The sequence below is a fragment of the Felis catus genome, chromosome B2 (assembly GCF_018350175.1).
Source record: "Felis catus isolate Fca126 chromosome B2, F.catus_Fca126_mat1.0, whole genome shotgun sequence".
In the NCBI taxonomy this organism is placed as follows: domain Eukaryota; kingdom Metazoa; phylum Chordata; class Mammalia; order Carnivora; family Felidae; genus Felis; species Felis catus.
This window is the reverse complement of record NC_058372.1, coordinates 71,849,590-71,868,867: the sequence shown is the minus strand read 5'-3', so window position 1 is coordinate 71,868,867 and position 19,278 is coordinate 71,849,590. Positions and strand designations below refer to the sequence as shown.

Here is a 19,278-nt window from a genome sequence, read left to right as displayed (position 1 = left end):
TTGGCTCTCTCCCACTCTAACCTCTTTTTTTTTTTTCCTTCCCCTCCCCCATGGGTTTCTGTTAAGTTTCTCAGGATCCACATAAGAGTGAAACCATATGGTATCTGTCTTTCTCTGTATGGCTTATTTCACTTAGCATCACACTCTCCAGTTCCATCCACGTTGCTACAAAAGGCCATATTTCATTTTTTCTCATTGCCACGTAATATTCCATTGTGTATATAAACCACAATTTCTTTTTTTTTTTTTTTTTTTTTTTTTTTTTTTTTTTTTTTTTTTTTTAAATTTTTTTTTCAACGTTTATTTATTTTTGGGACAGAGAGAGACAGAGCATGAACGGGGGAGGGGCAGAGAGAGAGGGAGACACAGAATCGGAAACAGGCTCCGGGCTCTGAGCCATCAGCCCAGAGCCTGACGCGGGGCTCGAACTCACGTACCGCGAGATCGTGACCTGGCTGAAGTCGGACGCTTAACCGACTGCGCCACCCAGGCGCCCCTAAACCACAATTTCTTTATCCATTCACCAGTTGATGGACATTTAGGCTCTTTCCATAATTTGGCTATTGTTGAGAGGGCTGCTATGAACATTGGGGTACAAGTGGCCCTATGCATCAGTACTCCTGTATCCCTTGGATAAATTCCTAGCAGTGCTATTGCTGGGTCATAGGGTAGGTCTATTTTTAATTTTCTGAGGAACCTCCACACTGCTTTCCAGAGCGGCTGCACCAATTTGCATTCCCACCAACAGTGCAAGAGGGTTCCCGTTTCTCCACATCCTCGCCAGCATCTATAGTCTCCTGATTTGTTCATTTTGGCCACTCTGACTGGCGTGAGGTGATACCTGAGTGTGGTTTTGATTTCTTTTTCCCTGATAAGGAGCGACGCTGAACACTTTTCATGTGCCTGTTGCCCATCCGGATGTCTTCTTTAGAGAAGTGTCTATTCATGTTTTCTGCCCATTTCTTCACTGGGTTATTTGTTTTTCAGGTGTGGAGTTTGGTGAGCTCTTTATAGATTTTGGATACTAGCCCTTTGTCCGATATGTCATTTGCGAAGATCTTTTCCCATTCCGTTGGTTGCCTTTTAGTTTTGTTGGTTGTTTCCTTTGCTGTGCAGAAGCTTTTTATCTTCATAAGGTCCCAGTAATTCACTTTTGCTTTTAATTCCCTTGCCTTTGGGGATGTGTCGAGTAAGAGATTGCTACGGCTGAGGTCAGAGAGGTCTTTTCCTGCTTTCTCCTCTAAGGTTTTGATGGTTTCCTGTCTCACATTTAGGTCCTTTATCCATTTTGAGTTTATTTTTGTGAATGGTGTGAGAAAGTGGTCTAGTTTCAACCTTCTGCATGTTGCTGTCCAGTTCTCCCAGCACCATTTGTTAAAGAGGCTGTCTTTTTTCCATTGGATGTTCTTTCCTGCTTTGTCAAAGATGAGTTGGCCATACGTTTGTGGGTCTAGTTCTGGGGTTTCTATTCTGTTCCATTGGTCTATGTGTCTGTTTTTGTGCCAATACCATGCTGTCTTGATGATGACAGCTTTGTAGTAGAGGCTAAAGTCTGGGATTGTGATGCCTCCCACTTTGGTCTTCTTCTTCAAAATTCCTTTGGCTATTCGGGGCCTTTTGTGGTTCCATATGAATTTTAGGATTGCTTGTTCTAGTTTTGAGAAGAATGCTGGTGCAATTTTGATTGGGATTGCATTGAATGTGTAGATAGCTTTGGGTAGTATTGACATTTTGACAATATTTATTTTTCCAATCCATGAGTAGGGATTGTCTTTCCATTTCTTTAAATCTTCTTCAATTTCCTTCATAAGCTTTCTATAGTTTTCAGCATACAGATCCTTTACATCTTTGGTTAGATTTATTCCTAGGTATTTTATGCTTCTTGGTGCAATTGTGAATGGGATCAGTTTCTTTATTTGTCTTTCTGTTGCTTCATTGTTAGTGTATAAGAATGCAACTGATTTCTGTACATTGATTTTGTATCCTGCAACTTTGCTGAATTCCTGTATCAGTTCTAGCAGACTTTTGGTGGAGTCTATTGGATTTTCCATGTATAATATCATGTCATCTGCAAAAAGAGAAAGCTTGACTTCATCTTTGCCAATTTGGATGCCTTTGATTTCCTTTTGTTGTCTGATTGCTGATGCTAGAACTTCCAGCACTATGTTAAACAGCAGCGGTGAGAGTGGGCATCCTTGTCGTGTTCCTGATCTCAGGGAAAAAGCTCTCAGTTTTTCCCCGTTGAGGATGATGTTAGCTGTGGGCTTTTCATAAATGGCTTTTATGATCTTTAAGTATGTTCCTTCTATCCCGACTTTCTCAAGGGTTTTTATTAAGAAAGGGTGCTAGATTTTGTCAAAGGCCTTTTCTGCATCGATTGACAGGATCATATGGTTCTTCTCTTTTTTGTTGTTAATGTGATGTATCACGTTGATTGATTTGCGAATGTTGAACCAGCCCTGCATCCCAGGAATGAATCCCACTTGATCATGGTGAATAATTCTTTTTATATGCCGTTGAATTCGATTTGCTAGTATCTTATTGAGAATTTTTGCATCCATATTCATCAGGGATATTGGCCTGTAGTTCTCTTTTTTTACTGGGTCTCTGTCTGGTTTAGGAATCAAAGTAATACTGGCTTCATAGAATGAGTCTGGAAGTTTTCCTTCCCTTTCTATTTCTTGGAATAGCTTGAGAAGGATAGGTATTATCTCTGCTTTAAACGTCTGGTAGAACTCCCCTGGGAAGCCATCTGGTCCTGGACTCTTATTTGTTGGGAGATTTTGGATAACCGATTCAATTTCTTCGCTGGTTATGGGTCTGTTCAAGCTTTCTATTTCCTCCTGATTGAGTTTTGGAAGAGTGTGGGTGTTCAGGAATTTGTCCATTTCTTCCAGGTTGTCCAATTTGTTGGCATATAATTTTTCATAGTATTCCCTGATAATTGTTTGTATCTCTGAGGGATTGGTTGTAATAATTCCATTTTCATTCCTGATTTTATCTACTTGGGTCATTTCCCTTTTCTTTTTGAGAAGCCTGGCTAGAGGTTTGTCAATTTTGTTTATTTTTTCAAAAAACCAACTCTTGGTTTCGTTGATCTGCTCTACAGTTTTTTTAGATCCTATATTGTTTATTTCTGCTCTGATCTTTATTATTTCTCTTCTTCTGCTGGGTTTAGGCTGCCTTTGCTGTTCTGCTTCTAGTTCCTTTAGGTGTGCTGTTAGATTTTGTATTTGGGATTTTTCTTGTTTCTTGAGATAGGCCTGGATTGCAATGTATTTTCCTCTCAGGACTGCCTTCGCTGCGTCCCAAAGCGTTTGGATTGTTGTATTTTCATTTTCGTTTGTTTCCATATATTTTTTAATTTCTTCTCTAATTGCCTGGTTGACCCACTCATTCGTTAGTAGGGTGTTCTTTAACCTCCAAGCCCCTTTGGAGGTTTTCCAGACTTTTTTCTGTGGTTGATTTCAAGCTTCATAGCATTGTGGTCTGAAAGTATGCATGGTATAATTTCAATTCTGGTAAACTTATGAAGGGCTGTTTTGTGACCCAGTATATGATCTATCTTGGAGAATGTTCCATGTGCACTCGAGAAGAAAGTATATTCTGTTGCTTTGGGATGCAGAGTTCTAAATATATCTGTCAAGTCCATCTGATCCAATGTCTCATTCAGGGCCCTTGTTTCTTTATTGACCGTGTGTCTAGATGATCTGTCCATTTCTGTAAGTGGGGTGTTAAAGTCCCCTGCAATTACCACATTCTTATCAATAAGGTTGCTTATGTTTATGAGTAATTGTTTTATATATTTGGGGGCTCCGGTATCGGCGCATAGACATTTATAATTGTTAGCTCTTCCTGATGGATAGACCCTGTAACTATTATATAATGTCCTTCTTCATCTCTTGTTACAGCCTTTAATTTAAAGTCTAGTTTGTCTGATATAAGTATGGCTACTCCAGCTTTCTTTTGGCTTCCAGTCGCATGATAAATAGTTCTCCATCCCCTCACTCTCAATCTAAAGGTGTCCTCAGGTCTAAAATGAGTCTCTTGTAGACAGCAAATAGATGGGTCTTGTTTTTTTATCCATTCTGATACCCTATGTCTTTTGGTTGGCACATTTAATCCATTTACATTCAGTGTTATTATAGAAAGACATGGGTTTAGAGTCATTGTGATGTCTGTATGTTTTATGCTTGTAGTGATGTCTCTGGGACTTTGTCTCACAGGGTCCCCCTTAGGATCTCTTGTAGGGCTGGTTTAGTGGTGACAAATTCCTTCAGTTTTTGTTTGTTTGGGAAGACTTTTATCTCTCCTTCTATTCTAAATGACAGACTTGCTGGATAAAGGATTCTCGGCTGCATATTTTTTCTGTCTAGCACCCTGAAAATCTCGTGCCAATTCTTTCTGGCCTGCCAAGTTTCAAAAGAGAGATCAGTCAGGAGTCTTATAGGTCTCCCTTTATATGTGAGGGCACGTTTACTCCTTGCTGCTTTCAGAATTTTCTCTTTATCCTTGTATTTTGCCAGTTTCACTATGATATGTCGTGCAGAAGATCGATTCAAGTTACGTCTGAAGGGAGTTCTCTGTGCCTCTTGGATTTCAATGCCTTTTTCCTTCCCCTGGATAATTCTTTTCTTGTAACAGCCTATTCTATACATTGTAGATATACAGCAGTATCCCTGCCCTCTATCCCATGGATGACAGTTGCCCCCCACACACACACAGTCCTGACAGCCAAGAGTGTCTGGAGACTTTGTTAAACATGAGAGGAGGAAGGGGGATTAAAATCATCCCAACTGATTAAGAACCACCAATCTAGGATGTCATTTTGTTTTACCCATGAAGAAAATGAGGCCAGAGAAGTAGTAAAGTAACTTGACAAGTCAGAAAGAAAGCAAGAGGCAGAAATATGACTCACACTCCAGCCTCCTGAGTGTCTGGCCAATGGTTGTTTTCTTTCGTATATGGTATATAATAAAAGTCAACACTCTGAAGGGCTGAAGGAAAAATATCCCAAGCTGAGAGAACAGTTACAAATAGGAAAAGGACTTAAATCAAGTAAAAGGAGGCAAGTATGGTGGGACATAGTGAGCAAGGCAAAGAAAATAAAAATGGGTGTTCACAGAGGTGAATTCTATTCCTATATATGCACCTGACCAGCTCTGTGAACCTCAAGGAAACAATTCACCCTTATTTACTCAAGATCATTCTCAGATAGCATTCAAACAAAGCAAAATCTAATCATCCGCTATTATAGTTCTTACTTCCTCCTAACAAAATAACCCGTTCTTCACTTGACCTTAAAACTAGGGATTTTCAGGGGCACCGGGGTGGCTCAGTCAGTTAAGTGTCTGACTCTGGCTTAGGTCATGATCTCACAGCTTGTGAGTTTGAGCCCCACATCAGGCTCTGTGCTGACAGCTCGGAGCTGGAGCCTGCTTCAGATTCTGTGTCTCCCTCTCTCTCTGCCCCTCCCCTGCTCATACTCTGTCTTTCTCTCAAAAACAAATGATACAACATTTAAAAAACTTAATAATAAAAACTAGGGATTTTCAAGTGGAAGCCCAAGGTATACCAAATATACATATATTTATACATACTAATACATATAAGTAAAGCCAATCAAATTTAGAAAACATACAGCAGGACAACTGTTTTTATATCGATGATTAAATTTGATAAGCTACTTATTTATTACAGTTATTTCCAAAATATCTTAAGTTGAATGACAATGTATTTCAAAGGAAAGCATGGAATCAAATCTTCATTTCATAAACAGATTCATAAATCTGAATGAAGTGGTACTTCCCATTTTTTTATATGCTGGAGAAACAGAAGTACCCAGTAGGTATTAATCCAGAAAGTATTAATATAATATCAAAAGCACACATACTATGGGAAAAAAGTTGACTTGAAGATGTTAGATATACATCAGAACTAATTCACCATGAATTAATTTAAAAAATGTGTTAATAGCATGATCTGATAACCTTAATCATTTGATCAGATCTTTTAAAAAATATCAGGTAAATGTAATGTTAACTACTGAGCTCCGGACTCAACACTTCCAGCAAATTTTTGATTCTGAATTAACACAGCTACCGTAGTCAAGCAGAAAGGAATTTTACCTGCAGTAGGATCTTTAGCCAACGAGTTATCCAAGGCACTTGTTATCGCCTGGAAAAGATTCATTTTCTGAGTTTGCCCTGTGAAAATTAAAAAAAAAAAAAAAAAAAAAAAATTAAGTAACATTTCCTACATTGTAAAGTATATTAAAAATAACCAGTTTCTTAACAGTTGATTACAACATGATTAAAATCAACGTAGAAAAGAAAGTATAGAATATACTATGTGAATTTATTGGATTATTCACAATGATTCTGGTTCTGTAGAAATTACAAAAGTAATACAGGCTTCGGAGCTTGACGACGAAGCAAAAGTGACACATATTAAACAATTAAAAAACAAGTATAAAAAAGGAAAAATGAATATAATCCAGTCACCAAGTGTGTGTAGACCATAAATAAAAGCCAGAAAAGATAACCAGCCAGAGTGAAAGTGGTCTGAGATTATATTCTGGACAGGTGTTAAGAAGATAAAACCTAGGGGTACCTAGGCAGCTCAGTCAGTTGAGCGTCTGACTTTAGCTCAGGCCATGATCTCAAGGTTTGTGGGTTCAAACCCTGCACTGAGCTCTGTGCTGACCACTCAAAGCCTGGAGCCTGCTTCGGGTTCTGTGTCTCCTTCTCTCTCTGCCTCTCCCCAACTCACACACACACACTCTCTCTCTCTCTCTCTCTCTCTCTCTCTCAAAAGTATATAAAGATTACATAAGTGTGTGTGTGTGTGTGTGTGTGTGTGTGTGTGTGTGTGTGTGTATAAATCCCTGACAAATACACGTGACTCAAGGCACGTGTTAAATATGCCAGTAACAGCAAATGGTCATGGGCCATAAAACAATGAGGAAGGCTGGTGTTTAGAGAATACTATAATCCCATGCCTCAACACACCAGACTTGGTCCTTCCTACTGTCTCACTGCTCAAGTAGACTCTCTGCAAGCCAACTTCTAGTTCCCTAAATAGACAGATAGGATGGTTAAATGTAACAATACATGTAAAGTTAGAACAGTGCCCAAACACAGTAAGTGCTGAGCAAATATGAATTATTTATTACTAGAATCTGGACTTTTTCCATGCCCTTCATCTTGACTTTGGCATTATTCTGAATGGTAGAAAACTTTAATAAAGTTCCAAATGTTGGAACTCAGAAACATCATACTTTAGAGCTTTAAGTCTTGGTGCTGCCCAGGACCTACAGACATCCCAGAACTTTAGGTCAGCTCCTCTCCAAAAGTACTCTTCAGGATGGAGAGAGGCTTCTGCCTGAATCTTCTCTGATCCACAGGCCATCTTCACGTTAACCCATAGCTAGCCATGCTGCTAGCAAATCCCTTGAATACCACTAATTACCCTGACTACTGTCCCATCTAACCTCTGTACTCCTTGGTAACTTGCTGTGTCCCAAAAGCCAAGATCTAATTCACAATGTGAGTCACAACAGCTAGTGCTGTTGCCATCAACGCTCTGGCCATGACACATGCTGGTCACTCACCCTTTTCTTGAAGACTCATCTTTGTCCCAAGCCCAGCCTGGATCCACAGCAGGCTCTGATCTATGACATCTTCCATCTCCCAATATCCACTGACATTCAACCTTCTCTTAACTGCTCTGACCCCTTCTGCACTGCTGAATGCCCAGGCTTCAAGTCTTGGCAATATCCACTCAAAAATGCCCTGCTGCCATCTGTGCCAAGAATAAAGTCCTGTTTCTACTCTTATTTTTGGTGGGGATAATGGGAATTCATTCAAGAAAGTACAGTATTGTTATGCCATCTACACCAAAGGATACATAAGCAAACCACATGTCTGTGATAACTTCAAACTTTATTTTTCTTCAGGCTAAGGCTATATCATTTAAATAGATGCTTGCCTTAAATCCTTCTCCATTCTATAAAAACTCTTTAATAGTGTTTATTGGTACCCAGCATCAGATGATAATGGTTTAGGGCAAACTTTTTTTCTGACTGCCATGATATTCCCATTCCTTCTCCCATTTCATACATTTCCTAAAGGCAATTTTTTTTTGTCTATTATGATTTTCATAGCTAAGGAGCTAAGGAGGATAAAAATGCCTAAACACCTAAGGTGATATTTATTTCAAGTATGCTGACCATCTGAATTAATCCTGAATGCCTCCGAGACATCTTATTTCATCGCTATTCAACAAGTTTTAGTTACAAAGAAAGCAAAGACTTTAACAATAAAAAAACATACCAAGTAAATCTGGAAAGTATTGCTTAATTACCACCAAGAATTGACTCATCTTGTATGAAAACAATGTATAAGAGTATTTAAAGGTTTTATTTCCATGTAAGCACAAAAACGTCTACTTCTGAATATTTTTCAAATAGATTCAAAATTTTAGGGGGTTGGATTAACTGCTATTCTACCAGATGCTTTTAAAAGATTTAAATAATTTTAATATAGTAACATCTACTCCCAATTATTTTTAAAGTGGCAGTATGGTCTGTGAATGGGTCAGGAAGAAATCACAAATTATTCACAGGTAACATCATTTTAAATATTTATTTCCCTTAGAATTACTTATTCTCCTACAGGTTACATTAATGACCATGGTAAGACATGCCTATGGTTCCTCATGACAAAGTATGTGCCTGTAGCACATGTAACTATGAGCACTTAAAAATTATTCAACACTGCTGCCCAATCATGCAATTACCAATATTAATAAAAAGCTGCTAAACCAGACTGACATCTCTTCTTTCCCAGATAAAAAGTTATAACAAAACAAAAATATACATAGCAGTTCAACTTCCCTAGTCAAGGATACAAGCTAACGGGCACCCATTGGTAAGACACAGCTTTATGGCTAGAAGTGAGCTACTCACTCGAAATTATCCTAAGTAGAGTATGTGAAAAAATAGGTTACCACCACTGCTGCAAAGATAAAGTGGCAGGTAATGCAGGGTCAGAATACAATAGGAACACAATAGAACATGAGCTGTAAGAGGTCAGGGATTCCTATCTGTTTTTGATCAGAGGTATATGCTTAGTGCTCATAACAATGTCTGACATGTAGCAGGTGCTCAATAAATATTTGTGGAACGACCACACAAATGAACATCTGAGGCTGGTTCAATAAAGATAAAATCTACAAAGCATATTGCTAATGGACTGCTTAAAGAGAAAGAAATACAGTAGGATAAAACATCTACCAGTGTTACAATTCAAAGTCAGACTGCAGGAGCAGGGGAATGAGGCAGAAGTGATACTGCTATGGCATCTTCAGTTATTCTGAGTAACTACTCAGTATGCAGTAGCATTGAAGACAGAAGCCTTCCACACAGCTAGAGCATGTAAGACAAAAATGGCAAATGAGTGCCCGAGGAGCAGTCTCTAGAAATAAATCAGGTCAACAGCAGGGCATGTTTAACAGTAAGTATGTTTGTAGTTAGATCCTGAACAAATAAAAATACACAGCTATGGGGGCACCTGGGTGGCTCAGTCGGTTAAGCATCTGACTCTTGATTTCAGCTCAGGTCATCGTGGTTGGTGGGACTGAGCCCCCGTTGGGCTCTGCACTGTAAGCACAGAGCCTGCTTGGGATTCTCTCTCCCTCTCTCTCTCTGTCCCTCCCCCCCCCCGACTCATGTTCTCTCTCTCTCTCTCTCTCTCTCTCTCTCTCTCTCTCTCTCTCTCAGAATAAACATTTTTAAAAAATACACAGCTATGATATGGAAAGTTAGGGTCTACTTTCAGAAACCAAAGTTTCTGCCAGCACATTCAGCACTGGCCCTCCTCGGAGCTGCCTAGTCCTTGATGTGTATTACAGCATTTTCATGTCATATTCCTTAGAAACCTCAGCATTTAGTGCCTAACACAAACACGACCATCAGTATACGCTTGTTGAAGCATGATGGATGATTTTAGTGGCATAATCTGGCATTAACCACACTGTAAAATGGAAAGATGCCTAAGAAACTACCTATTTTCATCCAACAGAACCTCCACCCCTCCAGATGCCTGTTCTTCAGGAATCCCTTTCTATGTGCCAGAAATGTACCTCTAACCCACTCTAATCCCTACTATGGGGTTTCCCAAACTCTAACCCATAAAGTAAGTTTCATGGAACATTCAAATATGAGAGACAGGACCTTTTATATTAAAATATAAATGAAGGATCTATAAACACAAATGCCTTTTTAAGATGCTAGTAAAGGGGGAGGGGGCTGCCACCGAAGGCCAACATTGGGAGGACCTAAGAAAGCCTTAAAGTTGAAGAAACTATGGCTAGGAGCCCTGGGTCCTCATCTCAGGGCACCTGGTAACTCATGTCATGGTATAACAAACTACAGTTGTTTCCCTCCCTTTAGCTGGACACTTCTCTCCTCAGTCTCTAAATGCTTTTTAAACTCTTCTGTATGCTGGTCACTCCCAAATGAGTATCTCTAATCCAGACTCCTCCTCTGGATTGCTGATTTATATCCAACCATCACCAATTCCCCACTCGGGTGTCAGGCTTTTCTAACTCAGTAAGCACACAACCGAAGGCTTGATGTCTGCTCCCAAAACCAGTCTTCTGCATCTCAGCAAACAGCACTATCCTCCACCCAAGCATCCAGGCCAGAAATTGAGGAAGTATCCTTGAATGTCTTCCTTTTATTCATTCCTTATATTCAATCCATCCAATCCAGCTTCCAAATATACTACTTCCAACATATAGCTTAAAGTCTAGTACTACCAACCATGTCCTAATTCCAGAACTCACCATGTCTTTCCTGTTTCTGAAAAACATCTCCTAACGGCCTTAGTCAGCGCTGGCCTCTGTAACAAAATACCACACAGATTGAGTGGCTTAAACGACAGAAACTTATCTCTCACTGTTTGGGGGGTTGCCAAATCCAAAATCAAGGTGAGTTCCTGATGAAAACCCTCTTTCTAGTTTGCAGAAGGCCATCTTCTTGCTGTATCCTCACAAGGTAGAGAGATAATCTCTCTTGTGTCTTTTCTTATAAGGGTTCTAATCCCATTAACGAAGCCTCCACCCTCATGACCTAATTACTTCCCAAGGACCCCATCTCCAAATACAATCACACTGGGAATTAGGGCTTCAACATAGTAATGGGGAAATGATATATTCAGACCAGAGTACCACCTCCTCACTTCTACTCCTTCATCCCTCATTCATCAAAGAGCTGCTATAAGAAGTCCTAAAAAGCAATGCATGTCATATGTTACTCCTCTGCTCAAAATTCTTCCAAGTTCTCTGACTGCACCTGGAATAAAGCCCTACTCCTCATCACATCCACAAAGCCCTGCTTGATCTCATCCTTGTTCACTTCAAAAGCCCTATTTTGCACCACTGTCCCCAAGGCTCACCACCTGAGTCTTCTCTCAGCTCCACCACAGCAAGCTCCCTGCTACGTCAGAACCTTCACGCATGTTGGGTCCTCTGCCTGGCACCTCCTTCACACCTCCTTGGATACTCTTTCCTGATCGCTTAGAGGCTAGTCAAATACTAACCTCTTCTTAGGGGCCTTGTTAGGTCTCTATTATTCTCTTTCCCAGCACCTAAACATGTCTTACAGGGCATTTATTGCAATTGGGATTGATTTAAGTATGCATTTACTTGCTATTCTTCCTCCATCTCCCCCACTAGACTTAAATTCCATGAGGACAGGTCCATATCCACATTTGTGTTTTCTGCTAAGCATCTAGCACAAAGTTTGGCAGCCAGAAGAAAACTAAAATGCATAATGAATAAAGAAACCTACACGCATACACACAATGTCTAAAATCAGGGGCAGGGAGAGCCCCAGATGTGTTCTTGGGGAGCAACACAGAGCAATGAAGGCAGCACACACACTGGCATAATCATGCAGGCCTGGCCTGGAATCTGTGAGGCCACTGGGAAAGTTACTTAACCACTGACACTCCATTGCCTACTCCATAAAACAGGAATAATATCTAATGTCTAGGGCCAGTGTGGGAATTCAGCGAGATGATTACTTTCAAAGGTCAAATATTTAAGAGCATCTACTCTAGAATCGGGAGACCGAATCTAGCACAACCAGTACCAGGCACCAATAATTACATGACTTACCTCGCTGGGTCCCCCCAGCAATGCTCTGAGGCAGAACAGATGAAGAAAAGAAAGCTTACGAAGACTAATAAACCCGGCCAATCTTACAATGCTAAGTTGTAAAGTGGGGCTCAAATTTAGGCACGTTTGACTCAAGAACCCCAGCTCTCAGCTTCCGTGCAATAGTGCCTCCAGAAAGTTGCAATTTCCCAAATGATAGCAAAAATGGAGTACGAATGGGATGAAAAATAGAGCAGAGGAAATACAGTCAATAATACTGTAATAATGGTGTATGCTGACAGATTGTGACTTTACTTATCTGGGTGAACACTGAGTAGTGTATAGAATTACTGAATCAATGTGTTGGACACTGGAAATGAAAAAAAGGTGCGGGGATGAGGTGAGAAACTAATAAGCAAGTTCCTGGACCATAAGTAAAGAAACTTGAAGGTGGGTAAATAACAGTCATAAAGGAGGACAGGAGTCTCTGTTCAAATGAGACACAAAAGATGCAACAAATTTGGGGAAAGCCAGGTTTGAGGTAGGGTTAAGAGCGGGCAAAGTGTGGTGTGAAGAAATTGTACGAATAATGCAAAAGACAGTGAGGTTGAGTGCTCAGGGGAATGGCCTCTTAGAGCAAACTGAGCACACTACTTAAAAATGAAGCCTGGCTTCACCTCGTACAGATAGTGTCACTTGGGGAAGTTTGGGTTTTTTTTTTCCAAGTTTATATTTAAATTCCAGTGAGTTGGGGCGCCTGGGTGGCTCAGTCGGTTGAGCATCCAACTTCGGCTCAGGTCACGATCTCGCGGTCTGTGAGTTCGAGCCCTGGGTCGGGCTCTGGGCTGATGGTTCAGAGCCTGGAGCCTACTTCCGATTCTGTGTCTCCCTCTCTCTCTGCCCCTCCCCCGTTCATTCTCTGTCTCTCTCTGTCTCAAAAATAAATAAATGTTAAAAAAAAATTTTTTTTAAATAAATTCCAGTGAGTTAACATACAGTGTCATATTCGCTTCACGTGATTTATCACTCCCATAAAACACCCAGTGCTCATCACAACCAGTGCCCTTCTTAATACCCATCACCCAAGTGTCAAGAAGTAGAAATTTAACCTCTTTGTATCTAAGTTTCTTCATTGTAAAATATGGTTGATAATAGGATATATGCCACAGCACTGTTATATGAGGATTAAACGAATTGCTACATGAAAGGCACTCAGAATAGTGCTTGGTACCAGGTGACCTCTTATAAAAGTGTCTTCTGTCATCATTATTATCATTTGGTGGGGTGCCATGAAGAAGTCTGGATGAGCAATGATAAAGAATAAGGAAACACAGTAGGAAGAGAAAAAAGGAAGGACACAGTTGGGGGCAATTCTGGTAAGACTGGGAAAAGAGATATGAAGAGAATTATCTAGTCTCAAAGGTCCCAACTTTTGACATGGTTGTTTTGGTGCCAGACTAGCACTCAGACTAGCCGACCTCAGGATGCTATATTCTGCCAACGCTGCCAATGCTATAGAATAAATGTTTGTGTTCCCCTCCCAAATTCATATGTTGAAACCTCATCCCCAATATAATGGTACTGGGGGGGCGGGGGGGGGGCTTTGGGTAATGAATAGGTCATGAAGGTGGAGCCCTGCTGAAAGGGATTTGTGCCCTTAGAAAGAGACCCCACAGAGCTCCCTCACTCTTTCCATTATACACAATGTCACAGTGATGAGACAGCTGACTGAGAACCAGAAAGCGGGGCCTCACCAGACATAGAATCTGTCAATGCCTTGACCTTGGACTTCCCAGCCTCTAGAACTGTGAAAAATAAATTACTGTTGTTTACAAGCCACCAGCCTATGGTATTTTGTTACAGCAGCCCAAAAGGACTAAGACATCCCATCAACATATCCAAACCTAAGTCATCCTCTCTTCAAAACCACTCTCCTCTCCCCCAGTATCCCTCATTTGTTTGAGCGATACCACTACTCTACCATCCTTTCAGCCTCCCGGGCTAGAAATGGCAAAGTCATCTCTGATGCCCCTTTCTCTTAGCCCCCACGGGCAAAACAGCACCAAATGCAGCCAATTCCTTCGAAAACACAACTATTCCCATTGGCACTCCCCAAGTTTAAACAATTACATCCTCTCTCATGGACAGTACAACATCCCTCTAACTGATCTCTGCCTCCTTACTTTCCTAATCAATTCTATAAACTCTCCCAAGAATCTCATTCAAGCACACGTCAAGTCACTCTCTTGCCTATAAACAATCAACGGCCCTCCACAGCCCACAGAATAAAATCTGAACCTGCGTGTAATGCACTCGGCACAGTGTCAGCTACATTAGCCACGTTCAATCTTTTCTCCACGTCCCCCCCCCCCCAACCTTTTTTCTGGCTTTCCAAACTTATTTCTACCCCTCCCCTTTTTCCTCTAGATAAAATCACTACTTCTCATTCCTCATAAAACCCTAGGCTTTCTAGCCTCTCTTTACTTGTGTTGTTCCCTTCTCTACAAATTCTAATACTGGAAAGAAGACCTTCATTCTCACAAAGAGGACTCTTCATTACCCTTGAACAACTGCCTATCTTTCTGAGAGCTGCCTATCTCCCCAACGGTGATGGCTTTCCCTGGTCACCAGTGAACAAGCTTACCTCACCTCAGGGATTTCATCATTCTTTGTCCTTATTTCTTTCAGGAAAAGACTGTTCTACCTTGGTCTTTGTGGAGGTAGTTCCTTTGTCATTCCTCACAGTGAAGTTTAAATGTCACCTCCTCAGAGTCAACCTTGCCCATCACTCTATTTAAGCAGTCTTTATCATGTGTCAAAGTAACCAAAATTTTAAAAATAAATCTATTTGCAACATCCACGAAAGACAGAGTTATTATCTTCATTAATATCTTTAATATACAAAACATTAACACAAAAGTAGTGTGGGAGACTTTAAAGGTAGACATATTTGGGTTCAAATTCTGGCCCTGCCACTACTCAGACTTGGGCAGGCCACTAACATCTCTGAGCTTCAATTTTCCCATCTACAAAATGAGCATAATACTCTCTAGGTCACAAGGTTACTGTGAGGGTTATAGACTGATGTCCACCACACATGTGGAATATAGCAGTTGTTCAATAATAGTACATAGGATCAGTATTGATAGAAAAAGATTATTACGCATACAAATTTTTCAATGTGCCAAAACAAGGAACATCCAATTCATAAGAAAAAAGAAATATAGCAAACAAATATCTGGTAGCTATTCCTTAATAGAAATAAAACAAATATATATTAGAACAAAATGCTGTGAGCACATAATATCCAAGCATGTGTGCACACACACAATTCTGATACCAATTCCTGTGTGTGTGTGTGTGTGTGTGTGTGTGTGTGTGTGTGTGTGTGTGTTTTAACACACAGCCAAGCAATTCTGCAACACCAGCTGAGTCTCCTACAACTCACCTCAATTCTGACACTATTGACCTGGAGCTACCATCGGATCCCACACATTAAGGGCTCGGTCCTTGTAAGACTGTGCCTACCTCCCACTTCAGAGGCCAGCTGCAAATCCAGGTCGTCACCTGTGCTTCTGACTGGAGGTCCCAACAGCCCTCTCTTTGGGTTCAATTAATTTGCTAGAATGGCTCACAGAACTCAGAGAAATATTTTACTTACTAGATTACTGGCTTAATATAAAAGGATGTAACTCAGGAACAGCCTGGTGTAAGAGATGCATAGGGCAAGGTATGGAGCTCCCACGTTCTCTGAGCATGCCACTATCCCCAATCCTCTATTCACCCAATACCTATTCACCAACCCAAAAGCTCTCTAAATCCCATCCTTTTTGGTTTCCACAGGATGCCTCATTACGTAGGCATGATTGATCAAATGCATTCAACCTCCAGAACCTCCAGAACTGAAAGTCCCAACCCTCTAATCTCACAACTGACTCCTCTAGTGACCAGCTCCCACCCTTAGATGAACAAGGAGCTTCCAAAAAAGTTACCATCAGCATAATAAGACATCTTTATTACTCTCATCAAAAGAAATTTCAAAGGTTTCAGGAGCTCTGTGCCAGGAAAAGGGGACAAAGACCAATATGTATTTCTTATTATAAATCACAGTATCACAGCACAATCATGATTTTATCATGACACCCAATATTCACCCTCCTATACACACAGATGGAAATATAAACTGATAATTTGAACTATGCATTAAAAATCCATTAAACTGTTCATATCTTTGAGTCAGAAATTTCATCCCTAGAATTTATCCTAAAGAAATAATCTCAGATACACAAAAGATACATGAAACTTTTCTATCCACAAACGTTTCTATCCGCATTGTTTATAACACTGCAAAAGTGTAAAACAAAAGCATAATGGTAATTATTAAAAGTTTCCACTTAATGAGTGTTTCTTAGCAGACAAAACTGGGTTTGTGTACATTGCGCAAAATCGTCTTTACTCCTCATAGCAACCTGTGAAGTAGGTATTATTAGTAACTCCTTACTTACAAAGAAACTGAGGCTTATAGAGGGTAAGTGAGTAGTCCAAAGGCATAGGTAGCAGGGCCAAAACCAATCCTAGGACAATCTGATTCTAGGGCCAAGATTTCAACCACTGGACTACAGTGTTTCTACCCCACGGAACACACTGTCTTCTAAAGAAGGTTATGAAAATTATGCAATAATACACGAAAATACCTCTGATTCAAGAATGCAGATTGTATCTGTATTAAAACTACAATTACAAAAAGAGGTTAGAGTGGAAGAGAGCCAAAGCATAAGAGACTCTTAAAAACTGAGAACAAACTGAGGGTTGATGGGGGGTGGGAGGGAGGGGAGGGTGGGTGATGGGTATTGAGGAGGGCACATTTTGGGATGAGCACTGGGTGTTGTATGGAAACCAATTTGACAATAAACTTCATATATTGAAAAAAAAAACAACTACAATTACAGGAAAATTTAATTCTACTAAACTGAAAGGAAATACCTGGAAGGATACACACCAAAATGTTAGCAGTATTTACAAATAGTAGTGGGTGGTGAAATTACTTTTTCTTACTTTTTTCTATTGTCCAAATTAATGTAACATGTGTTTATTATTTTTATAATAAGAACAAACATATAAACATGATTATCATTCTACCTGGACTTTAGTAATTTCACAGTTGTGGAAGGGGGTGGAGGATGAAGAAGAACTGTATTCTATTCCTTAAGTATTGGGCTAAAGTTTCTTTGCTTTGAAGACAGAATTCAAGGTTCATCTTGTTGGTGAGAAAAACTTGCTACTCACCACGGTATCTACTGTTTCACAAAAGTGTGACACCTCTTAGTAAATTATTTCTACATGCATTATAGCCCATTGTTTAGAATGGAAGCTCTAGAATCTGAATAATTAAAATCCAAAGCAGAAGCTATCGCTAACTTATCTGTGTAACCTTGGACAAACTATGTCAAGACCTCAGTTAACATTACTCACTTTTAAAAGTTGTGCTAAGCATCAAATGAAATAACAAATGTAAATTTTTCAGCATGGTACCTGCCTACAGTAAGCACTCAATATATGTTCACACTTATTATTCACAAGTACAGACACCCTTCCAAAAATATCACTCTAGCATGTGAGAGGTTATCAGACAAAGAAAAGGTAAATGTTCCCAATGTTCTGATAATAAACACTAGATCTTTCAGAGATCACATAAAACTTGCAGAAGAAATGGTAAAAGTCATGCAATTGTCATACTGTGAAGAGTTTGCTAGCGCCCTTCCTACCAATGAGAGTGCTAGTGGCCTCCTCTTCCAGTCACCTTCACCAATTAACTGCTCCTTGGCTAAACGGCAGCCTAGTCCAGCACAGGCTCATTGCTAGGCTCAAATGGAAAACCTGGGTTCTTTCCCATGTCTAAGAACAACCTGTTTTAAGACCTTGGGAAAAATCAATTCAATTACTTAATCCTTCCGTTTCCTCTTCTCTGCCAAAGCAAAAAAAAAAAAAAAAAAAGTAATAAAAGAACATTTTAAAAATAAGAAAAAAAAATTCTCTTTTAAATACCGCTGCCTGTAGTTAATGGCCCAGCTCCGGACAGACAACACCTAGGGCCACGGCTGAGAAAGCGAGGATGGAGAAACGAGAAAAGGAGGGGATCCCTGGGCACCATCCCTCCACCCTCGACCTCTCCACACCGCGGCATGCCCTCTCACCCAACTCGAGGGTTCTGAGGGGCTGCCTCTCGTGGGTTGCTCAGTCGCAAAAATAGAGCGAGGTGGAAACTACAATCAAACCCTATAGTAGGGAGGCTCCAGAAAGCAGGGAAGGAATTACACCAAGATGCAAGGAGATCAGCCTGCCGGCCGCCGCCGACACGAGCAGGATGGCACTCCTGGCGAGGCGCCCACAGGCCTGGGAGTCTGGGGTTGCACCAGGAGCAGACAGGGCAGCCCCTAGCTCACCATACTCCTGAGGCTCCGGGTCGGGCTGGAAAGTGAAGTGAGCCACCTGCCGCCTCTGTGCCGCATCTCCAGTGGCCGAGGCGGGCTGCAACAAGGCCCACTGCAGCCCCGCGCCTCGTAGCCGAAGCAACCGTCCCTCTGTCCCAGCCGCACGCAGCCCCAACAGCCTCCCCGCAGTCGCCGCAAACGCCGCCATCCCCACTTGCAGCCCAGGGTTGCGAGCTACGCGGCCGCACACTGCCGGCAGGGAGGGCGGAGCACCGAGGCGACTTCTACATTGGTTGGGTCTAAGGGGCGGACCCATGAAATAGGCCAATCCGAGTTCGGAATTCGGGGGTGGGGAAGGTGACGAGAGGAGGCCACAGGCGTTTGCCTGTAGTGCGCATGCGGCAGAGGAAACGGGGTGGGGTCGAGCGGGCAGGTGAGCTCCAATGAAATTGTTCCTGAAGGTGGAGTCTTCTCAGAGTCGCTGCGTGGGCTCGGGACGCGGAGGCGTGTCTGTAATGTGACTCGCCAGTCCTAGATTTGTTCTTTTCTGATGTCATTTGCATTGTTACCTCCGATAACTTTTTCATTTTAAGATTTATACTTTCTTTTAAAATGTAACCTTTTTTCTCCTCTCCTATTCTTTATCTGTATTATTTTATAAGTAAAAGATGTAAAGGGTTACTGA

The 19,278-nt window shown here is 41.0% G+C and overlaps 1 protein-coding gene across 4 annotated transcripts in view; it reads right to left on the bottom strand.

Moving 5' to 3' along the window:
- BCKDHB (branched chain keto acid dehydrogenase E1 subunit beta) overlaps nt 1–18,863 on the bottom strand; it is a 209,378-nt gene extending 190,515 nt beyond the window's left edge. For 2 of the 4 annotated variants that reach the window (XR_002157239.2, XR_002157238.2), the window contains exons 1-2: nt 18,606–18,863; nt 6,129–6,206 (exon numbers count right to left, since the gene is read on the bottom strand). Coding sequence is in view for 2 of the 4 variants with exons in the window: in XM_003986336.5 (XP_003986385.1) it covers nt 6,129–6,206; nt 18,606–18,801 (274 nt within the window). In the remaining 2 variants the exon portion in view is untranslated. The remainder of the gene's footprint in view (nt 1–6,128; nt 6,207–18,605) is intronic. The other 2 variants (XM_003986336.5, XM_006931864.4) reach the window with 2 other exon arrangements.
- Nucleotides 18,864–19,278: the final 415 nt, after the last annotated feature.